At 38.2% G+C, this 26,619-nt stretch overlaps 1 protein-coding gene across 1 annotated transcript in view; it reads left to right on the top strand.

The window, feature by feature from the left end:
- The window catches only part of RTF1 (RTF1 homolog, Paf1/RNA polymerase II complex component), a gene marked incomplete at its 5' end in the record, with an annotated part of 28,490 nt that extends 2,271 nt beyond the window's left edge, over positions 1 to 26,219 (top strand). Inside the window, 17 exon segments of the mRNA XM_084207605.1 lie at positions 527 to 637; positions 8,880 to 9,027; positions 10,538 to 10,742; positions 12,823 to 12,937; positions 14,511 to 14,622; positions 15,465 to 15,600; positions 16,205 to 16,382; positions 17,302 to 17,384; positions 17,731 to 17,818; positions 17,903 to 18,010; positions 18,580 to 18,657; positions 19,891 to 20,012; positions 20,383 to 20,440; positions 21,021 to 21,098; positions 22,153 to 22,248; positions 22,541 to 22,652; positions 23,427 to 26,219. Of these exon segments, the coding sequence (XP_084063731.1) occupies positions 527 to 637; positions 8,880 to 9,027; positions 10,538 to 10,742; positions 12,823 to 12,937; positions 14,511 to 14,622; positions 15,465 to 15,600; positions 16,205 to 16,382; positions 17,302 to 17,384; positions 17,731 to 17,818; positions 17,903 to 18,010; positions 18,580 to 18,657; positions 19,891 to 20,012; positions 20,383 to 20,440; positions 21,021 to 21,098; positions 22,153 to 22,248; positions 22,541 to 22,652; positions 23,427 to 23,533 (1,935 nt within the window). The 3' untranslated portion in view covers positions 23,534 to 26,219.
- Positions 26,220 to 26,619: the final 400 nt, after the last annotated feature.

Raw genomic sequence — 26,619 nt, 5'->3', positions numbered from 1 at the left:
CATTCTGGGGCATGTACCAGCAGTGAAAGGAATTGAACACACTGACTAAATATTACCAAACATGATGAAAAAGTGATGCCTAAAGCATTTACCCGTTAAAGTGTATAATTGCAAACATCTCTGTTGTTTAGGAGAAGCTGCTGTCTACTGGTATTTGGCTTTTTAGGGCTGATGCTTCATGGTGTAGTTAGGGTGGTTTTGAATTATTACCCAGTCCAAATAAGACAGATCTGGACATGACTCTGAAAGTAATTTGTATTATATTGTTTACGCCAAGAAAGTAATGGTACTAATAGTTACCTTTTATAGCTTGTTATCTTTAAAATGCTTTTGTAGCATCCAATATTAAAATTGTGTGTGCACATGTATATTTATGAAACATAAGTAGAGTTGTTCCTTAGTAGGTGGCAATAATCGTGCTACTGAGATGTACTCAGATATTGCAGAGAAACCTGCATGTGCGCTGACCTGGATTGTTAAAACTAATTACAACACTTTGAAATAAACGTGTGTGTTTTTACACCAGGAGCTCCTGTCATTGGCCAAACGGAAACGCAGTGACTCTGAGGAAAAGGAACCACCTGTGAGCAAACCTACAGCATCTTCGGACTCTGAGACATCAGACAGTGATGATGAGGTGACTTTATCGTGTTATCAATGACATTGCTATGGGTTATTTGCCTGATCATACCTAAGCAGTGAAAGTGTGTTTGTCATACAGTATATTTAGCCTGCTGATTTCATAAGATGGGACTGGCTATCAGTGATGGAGACTAATGGAGACTCATTAAGGCTAGAAATTGTTTTTTAAAAATATGTTTTGGATTCTAATTGTATACAAAATAGTCTGTATATAGAAAAGATGACTGCCAGTTTATTCCCACATTCAAATGGTATGGTGAGCTGCCTGTGTTGTGCTTGCTGTTGAAGTAGCAGTGAAGCTGCTAAAGCTGGACTCTGAATTCAGGGAGTGAAATTTTCACCTTTTGAGTGGAGCTTCCTTCTTGAGAGAAGGGTCAAGGCAAATAGTACTATTTCACAGGTAGTAAAACTGTTCTCCTTAGCTACTTTTATTCTCCAAGAACTGTGCTGTGAATTAGCTGTCTGGCCATTTGGATATGCAACAGGGTGTGTTTTGATCAACATCTTTGAAGAAAGAGGCAAGAAAGAGTTCAGCATTACTTTGTTTTAAGGTTTCTCAATTTTTTGTATAACAGTGCTTATGTGCTGGTTGTGTTTTTAGTATTTGTTCTTGATACTATAGTCTAGAGCTGGTTGAAAGCCTGTGCATCGAGAAAAGAAATTTTTTTTAAAAACTATTAAAACAGGCACTGACAAATGTTATACAGGTATGTGAGTAAAAGCAATTTCTGGAAAGCTTACAAATATTTTTGCACACTTTCTGCAAATTATAGTGATGTCATTTATTCCACCTATTCTTAAATATTTGACAGGAAGATGTTTGGTGTGGGATTTTGTATTTTTTATTCCAAAGTAACAGTGCAGATTATCCATTATGGCAACTTGCAGACTAACAGGGTAGGCCAGTGATCAACTATAAAGCATTTGTTAGTGTAGCAGAGTTCTTCCAGTAAGTGTGAAGAATAGGCAGTTTAATTTTCTTCCTGAGACATTTTTTAAATAAATATGCTTGGAACTCTTTTCCAAATCAATAATTTTTAAAAAAAAACCTGCTCCTTGTATATCTAATACACATTTAAGGCATCAAGACAGACAAAATTGTGGACAACATAGATATATTAGGTTTCTTATTGGGGAGCTACTCAGTCTGTCATGGTGTGTGTTCAGATCTGCTGGCTCACAGTTTATTTATTCTAAGTTATGTGGAGACCAGCTTGTCTAGAAAAAGTAGACTTGGGTGTGGAGAGCATGTGGATGATAAAGCCTTCCATTCTGTGTTTATCTCTGAAAGCTGTCAGAATTTTAACTTGTATAATAAGTAAGGTCTACCTTTCTATTATATGTGGAATGTGACAATACCTCTTCACAAATTTGCACAGACCTTGCAGGTCAGCAGTGCTACTGTTGCACCCACTGTGTTTGATACTCTTTCTAATCTGTGTATCATTTCCAATTGATACTATGTTCTTTCTGACCTCCATGCCGCAAGAGGAAAAAGATTTAGAGAAGAGGTAATTAGGACATTTGCTTCTATTCCTGTGCCTGAAATATGCATTCTGAACTGCTGCTTGTCACAGCAGGATGAGCGGCTGGCTTACAACAGTTCTGCTTCTGCCAGTCATTCCGTTCTGTGCGTCCCTGGGCTTGACTACACTAGTCCTGCTGAATAACTCAGGTTTTAATAAGTATTCTTGTGGTTGGTTTGAAGTTTGTTCGACCTTGGAAATTGAAATGGGGGGGGTCTAAAAGTTGAATTTGTATTATTGGACTTCCTGCAAGGTGAAGACCTTGAGGCAAAGGCATGGAAATTGCTGCCCTGGACAAATGTGCCTAATCATATCCATGTGTTTCCACAGAGGCTTTTCAATGTGCATGTCCTTTGTGATTCCTGGAAAGCACTAAGTGTTCCAAGATTGGCACTATGTTGCATGTACAGGAAAGAAGCCTAAATCTATTGCAGAGCATAATGCAGCATGCTGCTTTCTTTTAGAGGGAGGAAAGTTTGTGGGGCATAGGGGAGAGAAAAACATTTTGGAATTACTGAGTAACAGCAGGTACAAATCATGCTGTATCTATACAATAGTGCCCAAGGGATGTCACTACATCTTTAATGTTACATTAATGTGTATCAGTGAGAATGTGCTTCTTGCCCAGATGCTGAGTTCTGTAACCACCTCTGTGGTCTGAATCAAATTTCCTAGCTACCAGACTGAAAGTGAGTTGCAAGCAATGAAATAGGAGGAATTCTCTGAACTGTCTTCTGGTGGGGCTGTGGGGCATTCTTGACTGAATCACTATAGTCTTTTGTTCAGAGAGCTGATAAATAGCAATGGCTGCAGGGCTTTGCAATGAGGAGAGCTACCTTTGCAAAGAGATGTACTAATCTGTACACAGATGGCTCCTTTATCTGGTGTGTGACCATGTCTGCTCAAGAGCTCACCATGTCAAACTGGTAGCTTTCTGCATGTAACCAGTTTGGTGCTAGCCAGGTTCCTGCTGGGGCTACCATGCCAGGTTTGTGTGTCCACAAAGTGTTCTTGTTACTGATTAAAGGCATTAGGTGGATGATGTTCCTCAGTTGCAGTAGGTTAATTCTGGGCTCTTGCTTTTCCTTTTAAGCATCTTTGCTTACAGTAAGATAATTCATTCTATTGTGTGAGAAGAGTGGATGACTTCTGCAACAACTTCACTGACATTAGCATTGATTAGACATAAAGCCACAATGCTACAGGAGCTCCTGTTTGTTTCTCTTGAAAAGTACACTCATTCTAATGTCAGGAAGGGTTCAGTTCTGCCTTTTAACACCTACAGGGTAAGGACAGAATATCCTTCCAGAATTAGAAAACTTATATAATGAGTGCTTAGTACTGTTCTGGAGTTTAGTGAGGATTACCTGTTTATACCTTTTTTTACAAATGTGCTAATTTTTTAGGGAACTGTATAGCTGAAGATCTTGTCAAGAACTATGAGACAGAGGAGGTGAGCAGTAGTCATGCAGCTAGTGAGGAGATTGGTTTCAAGTAACAGCCTAGAGGGTTTTATGCTTCTTTGTATCTGCTTACTGCACTTTGTTAGAGCACTCCAGCGAAGCACAGATGAACAGAATACTGCATGTGTTCTTTCTGTTTTGGGGATGCCTTTTTGTGGGTTTGTAGAAATTACAGTACTGAATATTGTCTTTTTCTCCGTACTTTTATTTTATAATACTGCCTAATTAAACCTTCAAAAATGAGTAGGTTCTCCAGTCCTATGAGGCCTTTGCCACACATTTTTTTCAAGCTTAGGAAATTTGAAACAGGCCATGCTTTAATCTTCTTATACACAGCTTATAGACTGTGCTTTGTAACTTTGACTTTTCCTGGAGACAGTTTCCTTCAGCTATTAATGGGTGCAATAGTAAAGCTTTTCTCAAGTAAGAGAGGTGGTGTTACTTCTTCCACTCCAAATAAAGTGCAAGTGCAAATCTGAATAGCACAAGCTAATTGTATGAAGGCTGGCATGTCCAAAGGAGTAATGTGAATAAACTGTGGACAAAATCGGTATAAAATTTAGTCTGTAACTAACGTCTTTAAATTTCAAACTAGCATGGGGATAACTTCTTGGGATTTGATTTCTGGGAGCTTCTTGGAGCTGTACTTGAATGAAAAGGGTAGATCAGGTGTCTGGTGATAATCTGGCCATGAAGCCTTCTTCAGCCAGTTCCTGGGAAAGCCTCTTCTTTGGCTTCCAAAGGTGTTTTCTTTATTTGCTTATTTCCTTTCCATTTGGTGTTCATACCTAAAGTTTCCTCTCTGTGCCTAAAATAGTTCTTAAAGTTTTCTTATTGCTAGGCTGTTGTTATCATGAAGGTGTTTGAGGTGTTCAAATGACAGGTGTAGATCGTGAAAGACAGGATAAACAACAGGAGCTTTTTATTTACTATTTTGTTTTAAAAGTAGTAGTAGAGAGCATTTTCCTCCTTGAAGCGTCTGTAGAGTTTTCTGAGCTTTGAGAAAGCCTGAAGACAGTAAATACTGCCTTATTTTCATATCTGTGCTTCCTGCTGTTGAGTTCAGACAGGCTGAAACTGTAGTTTCATGGCTTGCCTGGTGGACTGCCTTATTTTTTTCCTGTATGAATGCATGAAAGTTTGTAAGCTGAGCTGTTGTTACTTACCTTGGGGCACTTAAATGCAGTGACAACCGGACTACTGAAGTTTATGTGGTCTTGGAAAGGAACACATTGGTAAGGGACCTGTTTTGCTTTGATGTTGTGGCGAGTTTGCATTTTGCTTATAAAGCTGTTGGATGTGGCAGGAGGGAAGTATATGGCAAGACAGGCTGGCAACCTTAGTTGTGCATCTCTGGGTTGATAGAGGGTTAAAAAAAAGCTGGGAGAACACCCATTTGCAAATTAAAATCTCAGTGTGTAATGCATTTAGGTACCATGTGCATAGAAGGAAACAGCAACTATCTGAGCAGTAGAACAATTCTGCACTCTGAGCTCACTTCAGATATAGGGGTTTTTTCTTTTTTCTTTTTTTTTCTCCACAATCTTATTTCATCTCCCTACTGGAAATATGTTCCAGGTTGTCTGAGCTATAAATTGTTTTCTTAAGTCACTTTGTGTAGTTGTTTTTTTAGAAGCTGACTTCTAAATCTAGATAATTTCTAATGTGGTGGGTTGGGTTTTTTTTTTTTTCCCTAAGTCCATTCTGGTTACTGTGGCTTAATTTGGACTTCTTAGAATCAAAGAATTATTTAGGTTGACAAGGACCTTTAGGATCATCATGTCCAACTGTTTCTTGGAGGAAATATGCAAGCTATTAGCACTATGAACCTTGGCAGCAAGAGGAAAATTCAAAAGGCTCTTCTGGCTATTTCTTGTGAGAAAGCCATAAAGCTCTGTTGTTTGGTAGTGCTAAACAATAAGCAGAAAGCCACGTTGCAGTACACTTGTGCACGGGTTTATGAACTTGCTGTGTCTGGAACCATGGAGGGTTCCAGCTGGTGGCCGAGGAGGCAGCGCTGAATAGAGGGGCTGTTCCCAGCAGGCGGTACAGTCACGGGAAGCATGAGAGGCATTGACTGCAGCGTGGAAGAGGGGAACTGGAGAAACTGCAGTAGAGGACACATTTTGGAAAGTGGTTGTTGTCTGGAGTTAAGGGAAAAAGAGCAAAGAAATGTTTCTGACTCTAACTGTGTGCATTTTTACTTGATGTTGCACGTGAACATGTTGCATTTTTGATTTCTGCTGGCGTGCTGTAGCATGAGGAAGGGACTCAAGACTTTGGCTTTCCAATATTTCCTTCTCTCTCCCTCCTAGACCAGCTAAGCTGTTGTGTCCTCCTCTGTTGCAAGAAGAAATTCCTATTGGCCACTATCTCTGAGCAGTGCAGGTAGCTCATTGAGTGTCCAAATGACAAGTGCAACAGTGCCCAACTGCACTTTGTGAGTCTAGGAGTCTTAACGCTTGTCCTGGTTTTGAGTGGTCCAAGATTTGTCCTAACTCTTGTCTTGTCTTATAGTTGTTCTGGGAATAACCAGGCATTCATGAGAGATTGAGGTAACTGAATAAGCCCAGAAGCAACTGAGTTGGGTAAGAATTTGGCTTTGTGACAGCACTGAAATTGGAAGATGGACATAGAGGTCACTTGAATGAACAAAAGTGAGATGAAGTGTTATCTCCAGGGTGAAAGAGAAACCAAAGCACACTTTCCTAGATGAGAGAGCAGATTTTTTAATTACCTTATTCTGTGTTGGTTTGTTTGGGTGGTTTTTTGTTTTGGTGGTGTGCTTTTTTTGTTTGTTTTTGCTTTGGGGTTTTGTGGTCTATTTTTTTGTTGTTGCTGTTTATTTGTGTGTTTGGGATTTTTGTTGTTTGGGTGGGGATTTTTTTGTTTGTTGTTTCTTTGGTTTTTTGGGGTTTTTTTTTGGTTGCTGTTTTTTTGTTTTGTTTTGGTTTGTTTCCATGTTTTTGGATTTGTTTTGGTTTTTTTCCATGTTTGGTTTTTTTCACATAGGTTTCTTTTCAGTCCTATCTTCCTGGTCACAGGTTTTCTCCACAATTCTACTAGTGATTTAAAAGCTGAAAACAGTGATATGTAATGCATGTATGTACAGCTATTAAACATTTTATTCACTGAAGTCCTGCTGGTTTTTATCTGATCTTAGCTTCTTTAATCTCAGCATGACCTCTCAAGGTCTTGATATAACTGTGCTGTCTACTGTGGCTTTCAGTGTGCTGCCTCCTTGCTGTGCAGCATGCTGACATGAGGTATAATTCAGCGTTAGAACACTGAAAAGAAGTGGCAGAGCTCTAGGAGGGAGGCACCTCTGCAGCACTGCTAAACACTGAGTTTCACTTTTCTTGCTGTTGTGTCTTCTGTGGTATGCCGGTGATGAGTGTTAGCAAATAGCAAAAATGCACTTTTCTGTTCACCTGGGAGATGATTCCTTAATGCTGAGATTTAGACAGAGTGCAGGCTTGTTCTTTACTGATTTATATGAGCATAGTAACCAGAAGTAATATTAGACACCAATATTGTAACACCGAACGAGTAAAACTTTAATGCTGAAGCCAGTTAAAACTTCAGTAGAAGCTCAGGCTGGTATAAAGTTAGAAGCTTTCTGTGCAGTTTTTTCTCACCTGTCCTATGGACTATAACAGACTCTGGGGTACTCGCATAGGGTATGAATTGCAAGGCTCACCACTGTACTTTTACCTCAGGAAAAAAAAACAAAACCAGCTTTTGCCTTGACAGAGATTTTTGAATGATGCCTAAAAGTACATGACGAAGCATTTGGTAGTATGGAAAGTACAAGGGTGGGTGTGAGAGTAATCAAAACCTGGGAAATTCCAAAGGTATTAGTTCAGGTATTGTTAGATTAGGTAGGGGCTTATAACTGCTTGCTTGAGTTTCATCTAGGGTAATTGAACACCAGGTTTCTCTGAGGATGGTGTCTTATCAGACAGAACAATTTGTCAGATTTGATGAAATGATGACTGTCTGCAGAGATAGACTTGATTCATCCCCCAGGTTAGAGTGATTGGGTAAGAAGCCTGAAGTTTGTATGTGTTTGAGGTCAAATCTAAGGTGGTTTTTTTATCCACTTAGAGTAGTTTTCAGTGCAAGACCTCAGTTTTGCACAGTTGTATTCGCACACTTACATTATGACTGGTTTTTTAAGACTGTATGTTCAACCAGATGGTGATGTATGTGAAAGATGAGAATAATATACAGGTATTTAGAGGATTTTTGTGTGTATATATATATATATATATAAAGCCTGAGGGTCTCATGCCTGGAGAATTTCAGGAAAGAGGTGGTGAAGTGCAAAATATTGTAATGCCTTTAAGTAATACATGGGCAGTCTTTATTGCTTCTATTCCCTTCTGGTTTTACCCAGGTAGTGGAACAATGTAAAAATTCTATTAAGAAATCACACTGTAAGGTAAATACTAGTTCTTCTGGGACTTTGGGATTTAAAATGGCTATCTGTCTGGTGATGTAAGTCCTGTACTTTGAAACTGTGGTCTAAGTTGACTGAAAATATGACGTTAAAAGAAAATTAAAATTAGGACTTAATACTGTATTTTTTCCTTTTTTTTTTACTGACTTCTGTGATTCTGATTTGATTCTACTTTGTGTACATAGGGGGTAGTGCCACCACCTGCATCTATGAGTGCACTGTTGGCTTGTTGCATAGAAATACAGACACTGTGTACTTTTGGTAAAACTGAGATTTTGGAGAGGCTGTCGTGTACAAGTGGTGTCCTTCATGAAATGTAAAATCTGCTTCTGGTTAAACTAGTTCTGGAAAAACATTAGTTGCTTCTGTTTAATAGTAAACAACCTAATCTTTACAAACACATTGGACACATTTTTTAAAATTATTTTCTTAGGGAAATATTTTCAATACCTCCTTGCTTGGCAGATGTTGCCAACTTTGAAGTCTTCATTATCTTTTAAAAGCAGAGACCTACCAACTGTTAAAACTGGTTTTTTTTTTTCCAAAGGAAAAACTTCAACCAACCACACAACACTCTACTCCCAAAAACCTTGTAAAAGGCTCTCATTTATGTGATAAGTTTCCTATTGGCTTCTCTTTTTTTTTTCCTCTTCTTTACACTTGTATGATTTTTTTGCCATCAGGTATTGAGCTATTTCTCAACTGCTTTTACTCCAGTGTTCTGGAGAAGGGAGAAGAGAGTGGTTTTTGTGTCCCATGATCCCTTTCTTGGTTCTTTCCTTGCAGTGGACTGTTGGAGGTTCTAAAAACAAAAAAAAGGGAAAAGCGGGTAAGGCAGAGAAGAAAGGAGCCATGAAGAGACAGATGAACAAAGCTGCCTCTTCTGGCAGCTCAGATAAAGACAGCTCAGCTGAGAGCTCGGCACCTGAAGAGGGTAAGATAACATGTGTGCATTTATTTAGAGTGGTTCCACGTGAACTTGCCTGTTGTGCACCCTAAAGAGACATGTTGCATGGTGATGTTGAAGACCATCTTCAAAGATTTTTAGTTGTGTAACTTACAGTCAGGGTAACTTTTACATTTACTGTGGCTAAGGTAATTCAGTATAGCGTTGCTGTGAGCACTCCATTACAACTACAAACTAAATGCTATTTCAGCTGAAGAATGAATGATGTTTCATTGCTGGACTTTCTCCTGGAAAATTCCTTGCTTCCTTCTAGCATGTCCTATCTATCCATGTGGGTAGCATTTTTGATTCTCATTGACATATTTTCCCATCCCAAACTTCTTGTGATAACAAAGGGAAAGGTACATAGTGTTTGTGATGCAAATGAGAGCTTATCTTTCATGCATTTGCTCTGAATTGGAATTCTTGCCCATTTATACTGACATAGAAGAAGAAAAATCATTCTATAACTTTGTCAGAATCTTTTTACATGAATATTGAATACATTTCAATGCTGGGCAAACTTCCTGTCTTCTGTTTTCATCATGTCCATAAAGGTTTGCAAGTGCTTACTTGCAATATCCATTGATACTAAAAACGGAAGTTAAACAAGTATATGAAGGGGCTTACAGTTTTAAGTGCATCAAGCACAGCAGATTCAAAGGCATGGTCTGACTGCATCTGTGTATACCAGTGCTTACAAATCAAGGGTTTTCATAGTGTGAGCTTGCAAAGCTGAAGTTTCCAGATATACTAATACCAGAATGGAAGTGAAAGAAGGAATCCTAATGGCCTGCTTTCGTAATTCAATGTAATTTAGTCAATTGAGATTGAGTCTCAGTCTCAATTTGAGATAATCAAAGTGCTTGGACTTGGAGCAAGTTTAAAGGTGGTATTACCCAATACTATAGGGGAGTCAGCTGTTCCTTAAACCCCTGGGTAGCTGGGAGGGGTTGTTACAGTAACAGGGCTAGTGTCAGGGCATTGCCAGCCCTGAGGATATTGGTTTCAACTTTATCTCCTGGTGTAGCAATTCAAAGTGTTGCACTATTCTTATGACTAATTTTGGTCCTTCAGGTTGCTATAATTGAGTTGGTTAATGTGCAATTCTGTGGTGGTTGATCATGGTGTTTGAGGTGTGTGCCCACAAATTCATGGCTATATAAGCAACTTGTCAGGGACATAAGCATATAGGCATAGAAGTCTAACTTCAGGACTGCAACACATTACTAAAAGTCCTTTTAAATTTGTTTGTTCTACTAAGAATTTTTAATTATAACCCAGTTTGTATTCAAATGTAGTCCACTCATTTTAAAATTTTTTTGCATACATATATTATGATAATTTCAGTCCGGCCTTACATTTCATTATACGTATGTTTTTAGTGTAGTGGAAGACAAGTGTAGAATTAATTCATGTTATCCCTTGCTAATATGCTTTAGCGAAGTGGTTGGGCTTTGCCCCAGCTGATTGTCACTGCCTTATATTTTTGATTTAGGAGAAGTCTCTGACTCAGAAAGCAACAGCTCCTCATCTAGCTCAGATTCAGATTCTTCATCTGAAGATGAAGAATTCCATGATGGCTATGGAGAAGACCTGATGGGAGATGAAGAAGACCGAGCTCGACTGGAACAAATGACAGAAAAGGAGAGAGAGCAGGAACTGTTTAACCGGATAGAGAAGAGAGAAGTGCTAAAGAGAAGGTGAATTTTATATCTGTTGATATTTGGTAGCAAATTCTTAAAGGTTGTGTAGGGAGTATGCTGACTGTGCTCTCTTGTTTAAGGTCCAAGCATTCAGCATTGTTAAGTGAGTTAAGCTTGACTGTATATTTTTTGTAACTAAACTGTCCCTGTAGTAGTTAAGAAGCACACAGCAGGAGTTCTGCATATTCTTGTAGGAGACAGAACCATGCATATTTAACAGCTGAGAAACTATCAGCTATCCTTGTAGTTATGTTGCTACTCCATAGGTTAGATGCCAGACAGTCAGAAGACCTGCTTTTTCTTCATCTTTTTTGTATTAACTGTCATGTGCTGAGGCTTTGGGAAAAGGCAAACAAAGCATAAGGTGTACATGAGTTTCAGCAATTTTTCAGAAAACGATGGTGAAGCACAGGTCAGTGTTAGGGTTGCCTGTATATGGGTGTGAAACTGGTTTGGGCCCTAATAGAAGGTAGAGATACTGAAATAATGAGGAGGGGTGTTGGATATGTCCTTTTCATGGAATCTTTTGTGGATTTCTACCTTATGTACTGTTGTTTGTTGTTTGTCTGTAGCTGTTACACTGTCCAGGCAGCTTTTTATAGTAGAGGTATTTTACTTCCCATGTGTCTTAATCAAAAGGATTTGGCATGTATGGGACAAGGTTTCTTGAGTTTCTTTCTTCTTTAGTCCCTTCTCTTTTCTCACTTGCTGAGAAATTTCCCTAGAGGACTGGCATCTGTTGAGTAAATCATGTCAATACAAGCGACTGCCAAACTGTGTTTGTCCAAGCCATAGCTAGAGCACTGCCTGCCTGCCTTGATTTTAACACCACATTCAGAATCTTATGTGGTCTGCTGTTCTCCTCAAAGGGATCAGAATGATTGTAAGTTTGGATTTAGATCATGTAGAAGGACATAATATCTTTCAAATTTTACTCTCCATTTTATGGTAACTGAGTGTCTCTGTTTTAGAATGAATGCTGGAGAATACTTCATACAAACAAGCTGAATAGTCAAAGCTTGAGTTACTGATTTAATCTTAAATGAATTTTGGCTGTGTGTGTAAAGTCTTGGGAGTTAAAACTAAGGGGGTGGTGGGGTAGTCATTTAGGATAAGCTGAATCTTTCAAAAGCTCTTTGTATGCACATTATGCTGTGAGTTCATTTGGATTACAGCAGACATTGCATCTAATATAATGCTTGTGCCTTGTGTGTTATGCTTCATGTTAAAGGCATAAAGGGCAATGAGCTCATCTGACACTTCGGTTTGTTGTCTACAAAATCCAGGTGTAAAGGACTGAAGAAGAATGGACTGTGAAATGTGCATGTGGATAGAACATTTTGAATTTCAGTTTTTAGAAGCTGTTTTTTTTCTTGTGTTTGCCCATATGCACACTTCACTAAAGCAATGACTAGGCCAGGATTCAGTGGAATCTCAGTCTTGGGTCTCTTCTATTGAAATTACTACTCTTCTGAATTCAATGGCTGAAAATAAGACATCAGGGTGATTTATTTCATGAAGGTAGATATGGAAGTGCTTAAATTATTCTGCAGAAACTGAGTCTGATGAGAATTCAGCTGCTGAAGGAGGACTTGAAACCTGGTAGTCATTCTTATACAGACCAGTGCTAGTAAAATGATGAAGTTTAAGCATGAAAAAGTTAGCATGGTAGCGGCTTTAAAGAAAAAAATATTTAGGTGTTTAGGTTCAAACTATGTGAAATAGCCACATGATTTTAGAGTTGGAGGCAGCATGCAATGATTGCTGCACTGGCAAAGAGGAAGATGGAGTAAGGGCATATTTCTGTGGAATAGTAATTTCTACATGGTCTCATCAGCCCTTTAGGTTAGTTCTCTGTAAGTCTGCACTTGGTGTGTTCAGCTTTTCTTCACTATGTTTTCTTGGGGAAGGGAGGGGATGGGAATGGGGGACAGGATAACATAAAAGGAACAAGCAACAAGCAGTTGAAGTGTTACTTGCAGCCTAATAGCAATTGTGATAGCATCTGAGCAATCCTTTGCTCTCTCAGGAAGAGCATTCTTTCATACATTGTTTTTGTTCCAATAACCTCTACTAGATTTGAAATCAAGAAAAAACTAAAAACAGCAAAAAAGAAAGAAAAGAAAGAGAAAAAGAAAAAGCAAGAGGAAGAGCAGGAGAAGAAAAAACTCACACAGATCCAGGAATCCCAGGTAGGAAATGAAACTGTTCTTGGTAATAAGCCCTTTTTCCTTGGCGAAAGGAGATAGGATATGGCCTCTCTACCCCTAATGTTTTCCCTTAATGTCAAGCAGTGTAGTAAGCAGATCAGAATTTAGTTAATTTATGTGCTCTAGCTATCTTCAGTTTTTCCAGTTCATTTAAGGAAGTTAACATCTTTGGCCTATTGAGGGGTGCACTGATACTACTTTAATGAAAAATCAAAGTTGCAGCTGTGTCTGCAGATGCTGTGATCGCCCTCCCATATGAGAAAAGGAAAGCAACCTTTTATACTTCCTTTAGCCAAACTTCTGTAGTTCAGTCTGAAACATTCCATGCTCTTCTTGAAAAGTTTGAGAGAGCAGACTAAAAACTGCTCAGCTGCTGTATTAATTATTTTGTGTGCACATACATACAGTGGCAAAGATGCTTAGTTTCCTCTGGCAGGGATGTTAAGGAAAAGCTTGAATGCCAGGAGGAGCAGAAGTAGTTCTATAGTTTTTCCTACCTCCAGTAAAAAGAGGACAACACTAGTTTTTGAGGTCAGGCCTCTGTAACTGAGCTGTGGTCTCAAATAGTGAAGATTATGCCATTAATATAGAGTCAGGCCAGGCAGGTTCCCAGAGTCATCTTACCTAACTTCAGCCATCTAAGAACCAGCTGATTGTTTACGCTTTTTATTGCCTATTGTTTCGTGCAATGCAAGAGGGCATCTTCAGCTGACAATTCACTCTGTGTTATTTTCTAGTGAAACAGATGTTTAACACCTAAAATCAGATTGGGTGAGATGAGTTTTCCCTTAGGCACACGTTGAATGGAATGAATCACATTTCCCTACTCCTTCAACCCCATATATGTACATGTGTGTATAGTTTAATAGTCCATTTATAGTACACGAAGTGTGCTCACAAATACATATATGCATGTGTATAAGGACCTTATTTAGAGTTCTTTTACAGTGCCTTGCAGACATTACTTCAACTTTGCTGAAATGACTGTCTTTTATGCTTATAGAGGCTGCTTTCTCTATAGAGATAGACCTGTTAGAAATGGAAAATACAATAAGACTTTAAACATTTAAGATTTGGATCCATCTCGCAGATTTTACAAGCAACTTTATTTCTGCTTTAAGTATTTTTTAACATAACTTCTTTCTTTGCTACTAAATGGAAACTAGTGCTTTGATTTGGCCTTGCAGAACCAGCAAATGAGAAGATTATTCATCCAGTTTTTCCTCATTACATGTTATTTGCTGAATTACTTGTTTTATTTCTCTGGTCCTTTTTTAACTGAAAGGAGGAATTATGAGACTAAGACTTGGTGGCAGAAATGTTGAACTATAAATATGTTCATTATTTTTGATATGAAGCAGAATAAAGAAATATGCTGCAGATTGATTTCCCTCTCTAGCTTCCATAAAAAATGAACTGAAAAAAACTGATTTCAAAAAGGATTAAGTTAGTAATTTCTATTTGAAAAAATTTCAAAGTATGCAAACAAATTCTTGTTTTGATGCTTTTCAACTTATGGATTTATGGTGTTGAGAGATTTTCTGTATGTTTTTAGGTCATGTCACATAACAAAGAGCGGAGATCAAAGCGGGATGAAAAGCTAGACAAGAAATCTCAGGCAATGGAGGAGCTAAAAGCAGAAAGAGAGAAAAGGAAGAACAGAACAGGTATGAAAGAATGTTGCTCTTGCTACAGTTTTTGAGGCATTATTGCAGCTTTGTGAAAGCACTACTTCCTGTTTCAAATTATTGCAACAATCCTACACCTTGGAGTGAATGAATTCCATGTCTGTTTTCCTTGGTCTTTGCCCAACATGACCACCTGGGGTGATACTTGGCAATTTACCACTGATGGAGTATTCCTCACCCCTGCCCCTCCCTGGAGTGGCCTAAAACCAGAACTTTAATCACAGTCCACTGAATGGTTCTTAATAAGGTTTAGTTAATGTGTCTGAATTGGTCTCTTGGATTCAGGTTTTTAATCTTTGAATCATTCAAACTCCTGCTTATTGTATTTGTGATACCCTCTCTACATTTGCTTGTTTCTTCACTGGCCCATCATCTTGTCCATCTTGCCACTGACTTTTGATGTAGCCAATTTTTTTACTCTGCTGGATTTTATTGTAATCCTCTCCAAATATGAGGTTTTTTATTTTTCCTTGTAAAATAACGATGAGTTGTCTGATCATAATAGTTTTTTTACTTGTATATCCAGTTGTTACACCCATCTTGAATTACTATGTGCAGTCAAATTGGGAGACTGAAATTAAGTACAGCTGAGGCTGAGATTTAGGATCATTTTAAATACTTGATGTATATGCAAAGAGAGAAGTCAATGAAGTGCACAGATTACTAGTGGATTTGAACATGTACCACCTGTATCTAGTGTAAAATTAATACCTGTCTGCCTCTTGGATTTTTTTTAAAGCAATTAAGGTTCAGCTCTTATAGGGAAGCATTTCATAAAATATTTATAGTTTGCTTTTCCTTGTTCTCTGTCCTTCACCCAGCTGAATTGCTTGCAAAAAAACAGCCATTAAAAACTAGTGAAGTATACTCTGATGATGAAGAGGAGGAGGAGGATGATAAGTCTAGTGAGAAAAGTGATCGCTCATCCAGATCGTCATCCTCTGATGAAGAGGAAGAGTAAGTAGTAAACACTGGGCTATGATTACTTGTAAGTATGTTCAAAAATAGAGATCTACTTTAGGTAGACGCATGCTGTTTTAGAGGATTGCTTGGGGCAGTTCAGTGTCTCTAAAGTGTTTTTGCCTCTGGGCACAATTGCATTGCTCAGGTTTGAGTCCTTGGCACTATATCATGGTTCATGGGACTTGTTTACCTTGGGTAGGTTTGCAACTTCAGTTCCCTGCTGTCAGGTTTAGCCCAGATTACACTGTTGTGTACTGATTTGTTTAGTCCTGCAGTTCAACTGCTGCAGAACTCTGGCATATATCTGGGCAAATACATGTGCTGGCTTATCTTAAAGCATTAGTCTATAAACTGCCTTGATGTGTGTCTTTCTGCTTTCTGGTAGCAGGGGCAGTATTTAATAAGTCTAGGATTTCACATTAAGCCTTTCTCATGAATGCTAAATTCACACATCTACAGTCAGTTGATGAATCATTCCTTTTACTGGTAATTTAAATTAAGTAAGGTGCTCATGCTGCACCTTACTCAGGACCCCGTTTTTGGGCTTTGATTATTTCTCTACTTTTTTCTTTATTCCCTCTCACCTTTCTCAAATCAGGAAAGAAGAAATTCCTCCCAAGTCCCAGCCCGTGTCCTTGCCTGAAGAGCTGAACCGAGTACGGTTGTCGCGGCACAAGCTGGAGCGCTGGTGTCACATGCCCTTCTTTGCCAAGACAGTCACTGGCTGCTTCGTCCGTATTGGCATCGGCAATCACAACAGCAAGCCTGTTTATCGGGTGAGCTTAGCTCTGAGGGGTTTAGTTCTTTTTTGTGTGCTGTAACAAAATATTTGCAGCTTATCAGGTCTCAGGTGCCAGTGACTGTTTGACTGATAAAAAAAGATTGCTTATAACCAGAAAATGTAACTGCTGCCAAAGAGGTGGAGGAGACTGGTTTAAGAATAAATAAATCTGTGTGACCACCTAGGGGAGGAGATAAATTTAGTGAGAGAGACGGAGCACTAAAAAAGCCTCATCTTCCAGTTTTGGTTATCATTTGTATTATCATGTCTTATCTTTTGTATTTCAAGCTAGTTTTGGACTCTGCTTAGACCAAGTAAGGATGAATAAGATTCATTCCTTATTTCTATGACTGTTCTCAAGTTATTGTGTCGTCTTGACTTTTTTTACAAAGTTTCTAGTACACCCCTGTGCCTTCAGAAGAGACTGCATTGAGAACACAGTTTTGTTTTTCTGTTTCATTGCTGTAATCATAGGATACAATAATAGTCTCTAAAATTGCCTTAAAAAGGCCCCTAGAAGGGTTGTGGTTAGTATCTGAGCAGCAGTAGTGTATTTAATTTGAAACATATGTTAACGCAAACCAACATTATTTAAGAAGGAAATATAAAAGGTAGGAGAGTGTACACTATTTGGGCAGGAAGGCAGAGAAGATACAAAAACTGCATCAGGCATTCAGATGGTATAATTTTTTAACTCAAAAATTATGTATGAGGCAACTCATTATTCAGTACCTGATAATGTATACTGAAGTGTCTTGTTTTCCTTGATCTGGTTAGAATTGTTAGCTAGATTAAGTTTTTTCATTTCTAATGGAGAGGCTTGAATATGCCAGCTACATTCCCGGAACGTGAAAAAAAAAATCGCTAAACCTCTCTTGCATCCTTCTTTTCATATATTTTACTCTTTGATACAGGTTGCTGAAATAACTGGTGTGGTAGAGACTGCAAAGGTTTACCAGCTTGGTGGCACACGGACAAACAAAGGTCTACAGTTGCGGTAAGATACTAAAGGAGTCCTCTTTAGTTCATAAATCAGCATCCTTTTCTGTACAACACTTTTCAGAGCAAATAATGGTCTGTGTGGGATTTGAAGGCGAGAACTGAAAAGTAGACTGAGCCTTGTCATGCTGCTTAATGCTAGAATGTTTGTGTTGGGTTTATTTGGGTTTTTTTTCCTCCATGTGCGTAGCAGAAATTATAAAATTACAAAATTAAAAATTTCATGCAGGCTGTTATGATTATGTTGAGGTGTGGTTGTTTATCTTTAATCAGATTACACATATACATCTAATGTCACCACTTTACACCATCACAAGGGGATGTTTTGCATTTTATTGTTGCAGGCATGGCAGTGATTCACGTGTGTTTCGCTTGGAGTTTGTCTCAAATCAGGAATTTACTGAAAGTGAATTTATGAAGTGGAAGGAAGCAGTAAGTTTGCCAGACTTCAGTTTCTTCTTAGCAGCTTTCTGCCAAACATACTTTAAGTAGAAAGTAACTCTGTCTTGTGTTTAGATGTTCTCTGCTGGGATGCAGCTACCCACACTAGATGAGATAAACAAGAAGGAAGTGTCCATCAAAGAAGCCCTCAATTACAAGTTTAATGATCAGGACATTGAAGAGGTAAATGGTGCATTATAGTGAAGCTGTGTCAGGGCTTAAAGTGACAGGAATTCATGCAGTAGTAGTTACAAGCAAAATGATCATGGTATTTGCTTTCCAAGAAGGGAATAAAGGGCTCAAAAGGAAGTTTCATAACTGGATAGAGTAATTCGGTGATCCTGCTGTTGTTTTGTGTTCAGTCCTTCTTTTCTTTATCATTGATGCCTTTATGTCCTCTTGAACTTGTGTTGTGTATCTCTGAACTCCTGAGTATGGCAGCTTAGTTCTCAAGTTCTGAAAAACTTGACAGCATCATGGTAGTTGCATTTATCACAGATTTTGCAGTTTTGTACTTGCTTGGTACTGACCAAAGGTGATTAGCATCAGGCTTTTGTAGGTAGTGAGGAGAATGGAGCTGTAATTCATGACCAAAGGCACAAACTAAAAAATGGAACCATCAGAGTGTATGTCAAATTCAGTGGCAATAAATAAATTTCTTACGTGATACTCATCTGTTCCTTCAAATGTCCAAGTACTGAAATAGAGATTCCATATTTGCATATTCATATTGTTTCCTCTGCATCTTACAGATTGTGAAAGAGAAGGAAAGGTTCAGAAAAGCACCTCCAAATTATGCCATGAAGAAAACTCAGCTATTAAAGGAGAAGGTGAGAGATCAGATGATGCCTGCAAGCTTAATACAGTCTGATTTCACAGAAGAGGAACTCATCATGGATTGGCAGTAGTCAGCAGTAGGCTCAAGTTTAACTGTGCAGCTGGAAGGGGGTTCTCAAGGTTCATTGCTGAAATCAGAACACTCAGAATCCAGTCAGCTATTGCACTTTTTTTTTTTTTTTTTTAGGGGCAATAGCCAACACTTCATGCTATCTCTTCTTGTGTCCATTAAACAAGGTCTTAAACTGGTCTGCCTCAGAAAGGTTTCCTTTTTTATTAATTTTTTCTTTTTGGGTTTTTTTGTGTCCATTTTGTTGTTGTTGTTTTTGTTTTGTTTTTGTTTTTAGAGTACCTCGTAATAATGTTCGAAAGTTGATTTCCTGTTCTTATTTTAAGATAGGAAAAGCAGAAGTTGTGTTACATTTTTTACTCAGGGGTAACTGAATTGTCACTTTATGCCTACTAATTTCTATTGAAAAAAAAGAAGTGGCTGAAAGGTTTACTTGCCACAAACTGTTTTTACCTGTAGTCTTCCTGGAACAAGTAGGCCTAACTGCATAAAAGTCAAAGCCAAGAAGCAAAGAAAAGGAGCAGTCTTAAGTATCTCGGAAGATAGGACAGCACAAATAGAACCAAAATTTGTTTGTCTTTCTCTAGACATTAAAGCTTCATAAACAGTAAAACGCAAGAGCTTGTATTAATGTGCATTTCTTGGTTCCTTGATTTAACTGTATTTTTGTGATCACTATTTTACTATACACGAACATGTAAATTGTTAGGTAGGTTCCCGTCAGAGGGAGTGCAGTTGCTTTTTGTTGTCACCAGGTGGCGCAATAAGCTGTTGTCGTGCCTCGGGGGCCTGCTCCCTGAAGTAAATGGCAACTGGCAGTTGTGGAAATAATTCTCTTCCTGATGTGCTAAATGGGGATGTTAAATTTTAATAAAACTTGCAACTTAAGTAATCTAACGGACCTGTCCTTCCCATGCTGGGACTGGAGTTCCTACATCCTCCTTAGTGTAAGGGTTTTCAGAGTTCTTCAGAATAAGAAATCCAGTTTTGCCCTGAGCTGTAAGGAAAGTGTAGCTTTTTGTTGTACTCTTACCATGCAGGGAAGAACATTCACGACTGAAGTAGGGTTGGCTGACTGATTCATGGATATATCCGTTGTCTTTCTGAGTAATTCTGGGTAGAGAGTAGTGCCTAATGAGTTCCTGTTTGGTTGAAGGCTATGGCTGAGGATTTGGGAGACCAAGACAAGGCCAAGCAGATTCAAGATCAGCTTAATGAACTTGAAGAGAGAGCAGAGGCCCTGGATCGTCAACGAACAAAAAATATTTCTGCAATCAGGTAAGAAGCAGATATTGGGAATTTTCTTTCTTAAATAGTATCAAACAATATTTTAAAAAGAGGAACTAATGAATTAACAAATTAACTGCAGGATTTTGTTTCTTTTTTCCTGTACACTGTGTTAATGTGTATTGTAATGGCTTTGTTAGTTCTTGTCTATCTTCACTTTCTTGTATCTGTCATGCAGTTAAGTGTCAAAAATGTAAACTCTCTCCTATATACCCCAGGAGGAAGTTGTGTTACAATAAGAGTAATTTGTGGTCAGGATGAAGCTGTAAGAATGCTTTCATCTGTTTTGCTGTGTAGGGACTGATAAATGACAGTCACTTTCTTTTTCTTTCCCCCACCCTCCTTTTTTTCCATTCTGCAGTTACATCAACCAGAGAAATAGAGAGTGGAATATCGTTGAGTCTGAGAAGGCTCTTGTGGTAAATAGTGCTGAATTAATACTTTTCTACAAGTAGAGATGAAATGATGCAAAGAGGGATAATTGCATGGCAAAGTCACTAATTTTTTAAAATTGTCTGTAAAATCTTTTATATAGGCAAATAACATGATTTGAAAGCACATGGCTTTATCCTTATGCTCAATTCATTTATCAGCAGATTAGTCACTATAAGAGTGACTTAATGCTTTTTATGTGGGAAAGAAAATAAGTTTTCTCATAAAGGAGACTTCAGATAATAAAAGAGTGAAGGAGATATTAGGTTCTTCATAGTTACATTTTTATGAAGGAAGATTTAAGCTTGTTAACAAATGCTTAAGCATTAACCTTCCTGAGAGTTGTGTCCCTATTTTCTGTTGTTGCATGCAATACAGTTTTTTCCTGTGAAGCACAGGATGATGGGTGCATTAAAATCTTTCTAATCTGTAGTGTTGTTGCTGGTTTTTCTCTGATCCCGGTATTGTATATAGCAGATGAGTAATTGCATGGATGGGGGCCTGTGGGAGGATTTAAAAGAGTACAAGTAGCAAACTCTGCAAAACCATGTGCTATTTCTTCTCCAGGCTGAAAGTCACAGCATGAAGAACCAACAAATGGACCCCTTTACTAGGAGGCAGTGCAAGCCCACAATAGTGTCTAATGTGAGTGTAAGACTTAAGTTCAGTTGAGGCAATTAGTTGAAAAACAGAAACCAGTGTAGTGCAGAACGTAGGAACAAAAATTCCTAACTGTGCCATATGCTATTAACACCCTGAATGCCAGTGTGAGATACAGCTGAGTGAGATCCTGGTCCCTCTTCTTTTTTAATACAAAGTGTGAAGGACATAAGTGATGTGGGTATGTACTGCAAAAGCAACCATGATTGAGACTTCTGTCGTGAGTTCATCTATGTTGAATTATTCAGATTTCGTTAGCTCTGGGAAGACAGTTTGCTTTAGGTGTGAGTTTCACTTTTAATTAGCTGAAAGTTTCCTGAAAGATCAGTTTAGGGTGAGAGGAGAACAAACATTTTGGGCCTGTGATGGAAGAAGTAGTTCAACATAAACCTCCCTTGTGATACTGTTGCAAATCCTCCTCCTGCAGTTCCTCTGTATATAACTGATGAGTAACAAGGTGATCACCTCCTCTTTCTAAGTAATCTGGCCTTGTTGAGGTCTGTTCTGGAATAGTATGTGGTTCTGGTGTAGGTACCTAAAAAACCAACTTCTCATCAGTTGGCTTTCATCAGTCTCCACAAACCAGCAAGGAAACAAAAGAGAAATTCTGTTGCAGGGCTTGAATGAAATATTTCTGAAATACTTTTTTATTGAAAAAGAATTGTAACTGAGTAGCTTTATTATGCTAGAGAACTGTTAGGTAAAGAAAATAGTCTTCTGTAGATTTCTTGTCTGTGTTTCAGACAGAACTGTAAGCTGAACGCAAATACGCAATAAGTAGCATTAAGACTAGTCACAGAAACAAACTGTATAATCAGGAAATGTATTTCTGGTTTCTTTCTGAAGATGATTTTTAGTTTGCTATTGTCAGATGATGTCAGGATGATTTCAGTAGCCTTCTGAGATATTGAAAGCTGGGTCTTATGGCTTTAGATTCATGGATATGAACAGTGTTTTAACAAAATGTAGTTCTAGCTTTTGCAAGTTTAAAGGCATGAATTTTTTATTTTTATTGTTGTCTAATATTTCACCTTTGCAGTCCAGAGATCCTGCTGTCCAAGCTGCCATCCTTGCCCAGCTAAATGCAAAATATGGATCTGGTGTGTTACCAGATGCTCCAAAGGACATAAATAAGGTAAGTTTCCATCTTGGTCTCTGTTATGTTCCTCACACCATCATCCTTTTGCTCTGTGAAGCTTGTGAGAAATAGCAGTTGTGCATGCTTCAGTTCTAGAACAGGGTATCTTGTAGAGCTTTATCATAAAAAGCAATCATTTCTTGGTTACTGGAAAAAGGAAATTTAAGTTGCTCTAGCAGTATGAAAGGTGCACTAACTGTGTTTATGACAGAAGAGGGGCAAAAACATTTTTATTTCTGTTTTTGTGGCCAGATAAGGTTTGGAGACTTACCTGTAGTTTTCATTTCAGGGTCAAGGAAAAGATAAAGATGTGAACTCTAAATCAGCTAGTGACCTCTCAGAAGATCTTTTCAAAGTGCATGACTTTGATGTAAAGATTGATCTTCAGGTTCCCAGTTCAGGTAGGTGTTCCATCTAAGTTTGGGGATGTGATTGTCCAGCCCATTTTGATAGAACTTACTTCTTCTGGAATAATTCTTTCAAAGATTGGTGGGCTTTTGGAAATGGGAGTAAGGACTCTGTTTACCATCTTGGTAACTTGAACTGAAGAGGAGGGGATGTGTGATAGCAACATCCATTTCTTTCATTACTTGAAGGATTAGACCTGCAGTTTCTTGGAGGACAGTAGTTTAGGAAGCACTGTAAGAATGCACAAAGACAAACCTTGTCAAGAAGCAAGAGCATGAGAAGTTGTTTCCCGGATGAGGTCAACTCTGGATGTAAGACTAAAGAATGAGGCAAGAGGTCAAAAACAAGAGATTTTGTGTAACAGCTAGCGAGAGTTATGGACTTGAGAGTTAGCAAGCAGATGAGGGTTAGGCACTGAAGAGAGAAGGATGAGGAACACAGTTTTCCTTAGAACACCATTTTGGCATCTTATTTTGTGCAGTCTCCTTCCTTAACAGAAGAATCTGGAGACTGATAAAAATGCGTGTTGTAGACATAAGTAGAACATTTGACTTTTTTTGCTTACTCTCTTTCTCTGGATTAATATACAGAGTCAAAACTGCATGTGCTGCATCTATGAGTATAAGCTCCCCAATACTGTCTGTATTATTAACTGAAGATGTATACTGGAGAAGCCAAACATGATTTTGTGGTGAAGTTGTCAGCAAAAACAACAAGTAAAAATTTTGCCTGTAGTTTTATCCTTACTCTTTTCTTGTCCCCAACAGAATCTAAGGCACTGGCCATCACCTCCAAGGCTCCTCCAGCAAAAGATGGTGCCCCTCGGCGATCATTGAACTTGGAGGACTACAAAAAGAGACGGGGGCTTATTTGAGCATGCCCACTCTGCTGCTTCTGATCCTGCATGCTCCATGATGATGTCCTACTTTTTCTTCCTCCCTTTTCAGTTCTCCCTTCTGGGTTGGAGCAGCAATAGAGCTGGGAAGAGACTCTTTAAAACTGCCAGTCATCTGTAACATAAACCATTCAACTATTTACTGTATAGACCTCCCTTCCTGCCCTTTCCTCTGCTCCCCTCACAAATGTGGATCTGTGCTATTTGGGGTTTTCCCATTTCTTTTAGTTTGAGTTTTGTTTTTATTTTGTTGATGCAGCTCGTTGGTCCACTCTGTGTTCAGTATTAGCCTGAGGTCTGGATTTCCATAGGAATCTCTTGGCAGTCGCAGAATCAGCACTTGGTGATCTCCCCTTACATACCACCACAGGCACAGTGAATAAACATTGGCGCGAGACCTTTGTGGCTGGAAGGTCATCTGCACTTTCTCCCTCTTCTTCTTCCTCCTTCATCCTAGCTTTGGAGAAGGGAATCTTCAAAAACTGGCCTAGGTTCAAAGTGTAAATTTTTTTGGGAGGGTTGTGTGACTTTTTTTCAGGTGTTTTTTATCATTTTTAAGCTGCAGTACTATTTGTATCCGTCTGTCACAGTTCTTTACGGCTGTTTGAATTTCTACCAGCTGTACTTGAGCATCTGAAATTGCAAGAAAGAAACTCATTAAATGTGATTCTTCTTACTAAAACGGCTTGGCTGATATAGCTATTTAACTTCATGTTCTCTTTTTTAATTACACTTAACCGATGAGAAAGAGGTACACAGCTCTTAATGTGGGACTTGTCATCTATAGCACATCCAGACTCTACAGCTGTAACTGGGTGAAGTAGCTTTTTATGGGGTGATCCTGGGGAGCTCATTTGCTTGGGCTTTAGTTTCTTCTCCAAGCCTTCAATATTACATATTTGTTAAGTTATCTTGTCTTCACTGGACTCCAGCTTACTTTGTTTCTTGCTTTCTGAACCATTTAAATGGGGCTTCTATGAATAAACAAAATTTTTTTAAAAAATCACATTCTAGGGAAGGGGAAGGACATAATAGAAAGATCAGTGGGTAATATGAGAGGTAGGTGATGGACATTTTTTATATATAAACTGGTACAAGTGGAGTGCAACACGAGCACAAGAATTATATGGCTTTATGGAATATTTGACTAGGCACAAATTGACAGCTAAATTATCACTCAGGTGTAAAAAAAGAAAAAAAATTTCAAATGTAAATATAAGTGACATTTAACAAAGAACTTTTCCAAACAAGATACAACAGAATATATGAAACTAAGAACTAAATTAAAAGAGAATTAGAAGTCTAAAAGGTTAGAGGCCCTCGTTCAGGTAAGCGTGCAAGCACGTGTGTGTTCCTACTCAGGCCAGTACGTATATAACAAGCACTGAACTGGATAGGAATGTTTCTGAGGGACTCTAAGGAGCAAAAATGCAATGCTCTTCTTGTGTCAGAGCATTGTTGTTTTTCTGAAATCATACACTGGTTATCTTAAAACCTGTGTTTGACACTTTCTTGTTGGATTCTTAATGAAATTTTAATCTAGTTCTTATTTCACTTTCTCTTCCTTTTTTTAATAGTAGCTTTAAAGAAACATCATGTAATATGTGCAGATTGATTCTACGAACTGTGTATAAAAAGAAAATCAACGTATGAAGCCAACCATGTAAACAAATAAATATAAATATTTCAATACTTATTTACTGAATAGTCCATAGCTCTAGGACATGTGGATTATTCTGTAAATATGTAATTATAGACTACTTTATTTGATGGCCTATTTTAGCGGCTTCTCTGGAGTTGTTACAGTAGGCTATCACATATACATACTTACAACTTTTTAAGATTGGATTTATGGGTTGTACTATCATAACTTCAAAGGAAACATTCTGATTCACTGTGTAGATAAGCATTTGCTACGATTAGGTTTTTTCAACATCTAAAGTAATTTGTGATAAAAAAAAATTATTAAACTTACTTGGCAATAGACAGTTTTAAAAATAATCACTCTAGCGGTTTGCAGAAATAATTGCCAAATCAAACAGTTCAGGAACTGATTTTTTTCCACAGAAATGCCTCAGAGCTCTGAGATGCAGTGCAAATGGTCTCTAAAGGTAAACTTAACTCAAATACAGTATTTTTAATATGCTTGGCCTTGATGTATTAGTTTTAGTTAACTTCTACATTTGGTAACACAAGACTATCTGTAAACCACCAAATTGTGGATGACATCCATACAGTGTTGCAAGTATCCTTTAGTAGAGAAAATTGAAACATGGGAGATGCAGTGAGTTTAGGATGCCAATCTGAATGATGGACTATGTCCTAGTTATCTGCAATTATGGAGCTGCCACTTACCTTCTCAAAGTCTCTGGGTTTTGCTAAAATACTGTTTTTCAGAGAAGGCAACCGTCAGTAAATTATGCAAACCTCTTATATTGAGAATAATACATGAAGAAAGTACTCTTGAATAGTTACATAATTGTATGAAAGCTGTAATCTTTTTTCCTTTAAGTGCATGTAAAGGTGAGTGACTACACCTCCCACTTGTTAGAGAGGGAGAGATTTGTTTACTTTGTTTCATTGGTGTCCTAGCATAGTTCATCACAATTGTACAGACTTATATAAATAAACTTGGTTTGTTGGTTTAATAAGGTTGATTGTTTATCCCTTGATCTGAGGTGCTAAGGGTTTCCTGTCTGGATCTTGTTTTTTCAGAAACTGATGCTGTTAAGTTTAATTGGACTATTATATTTAATTCTAATATTGTGAAATAATTAATGAAAAGTAAGCCCTCTTTCTTTGCAAGAACAGCTGTTGACTCCCGGATCACTCTCTAACATCTGGAGTTGGTCCTTATCACTAGAGTCAAATGGAGCCTCTTGGAAGGTTAGTTCACTTGCACCTCTACTGCATCTCACTTAAAACACAGACTTTGCTTGTCTTGTAGAAGTCCAGTCTACTTTTGTAATCAAAAATGCTAAAGCATACAGCTGAACTTAAAGAAGCTACTGAGTAAGGTGAAGCAAGATTTCTCAGGGGCTTTCAGAGTGAGGATGAGACACAAC

The sequence above is a fragment of the Fringilla coelebs genome (genome assembly GCF_963513975.1).
Source record: "Fringilla coelebs genome assembly, chromosome: 6".
NCBI lineage: Eukaryota > Metazoa > Chordata > Aves > Passeriformes > Fringillidae > Fringilla > Fringilla coelebs.
Note: the sequence above shows the minus strand (reverse complement) of the source record. Positions and strands in the feature narration are given on the sequence as shown.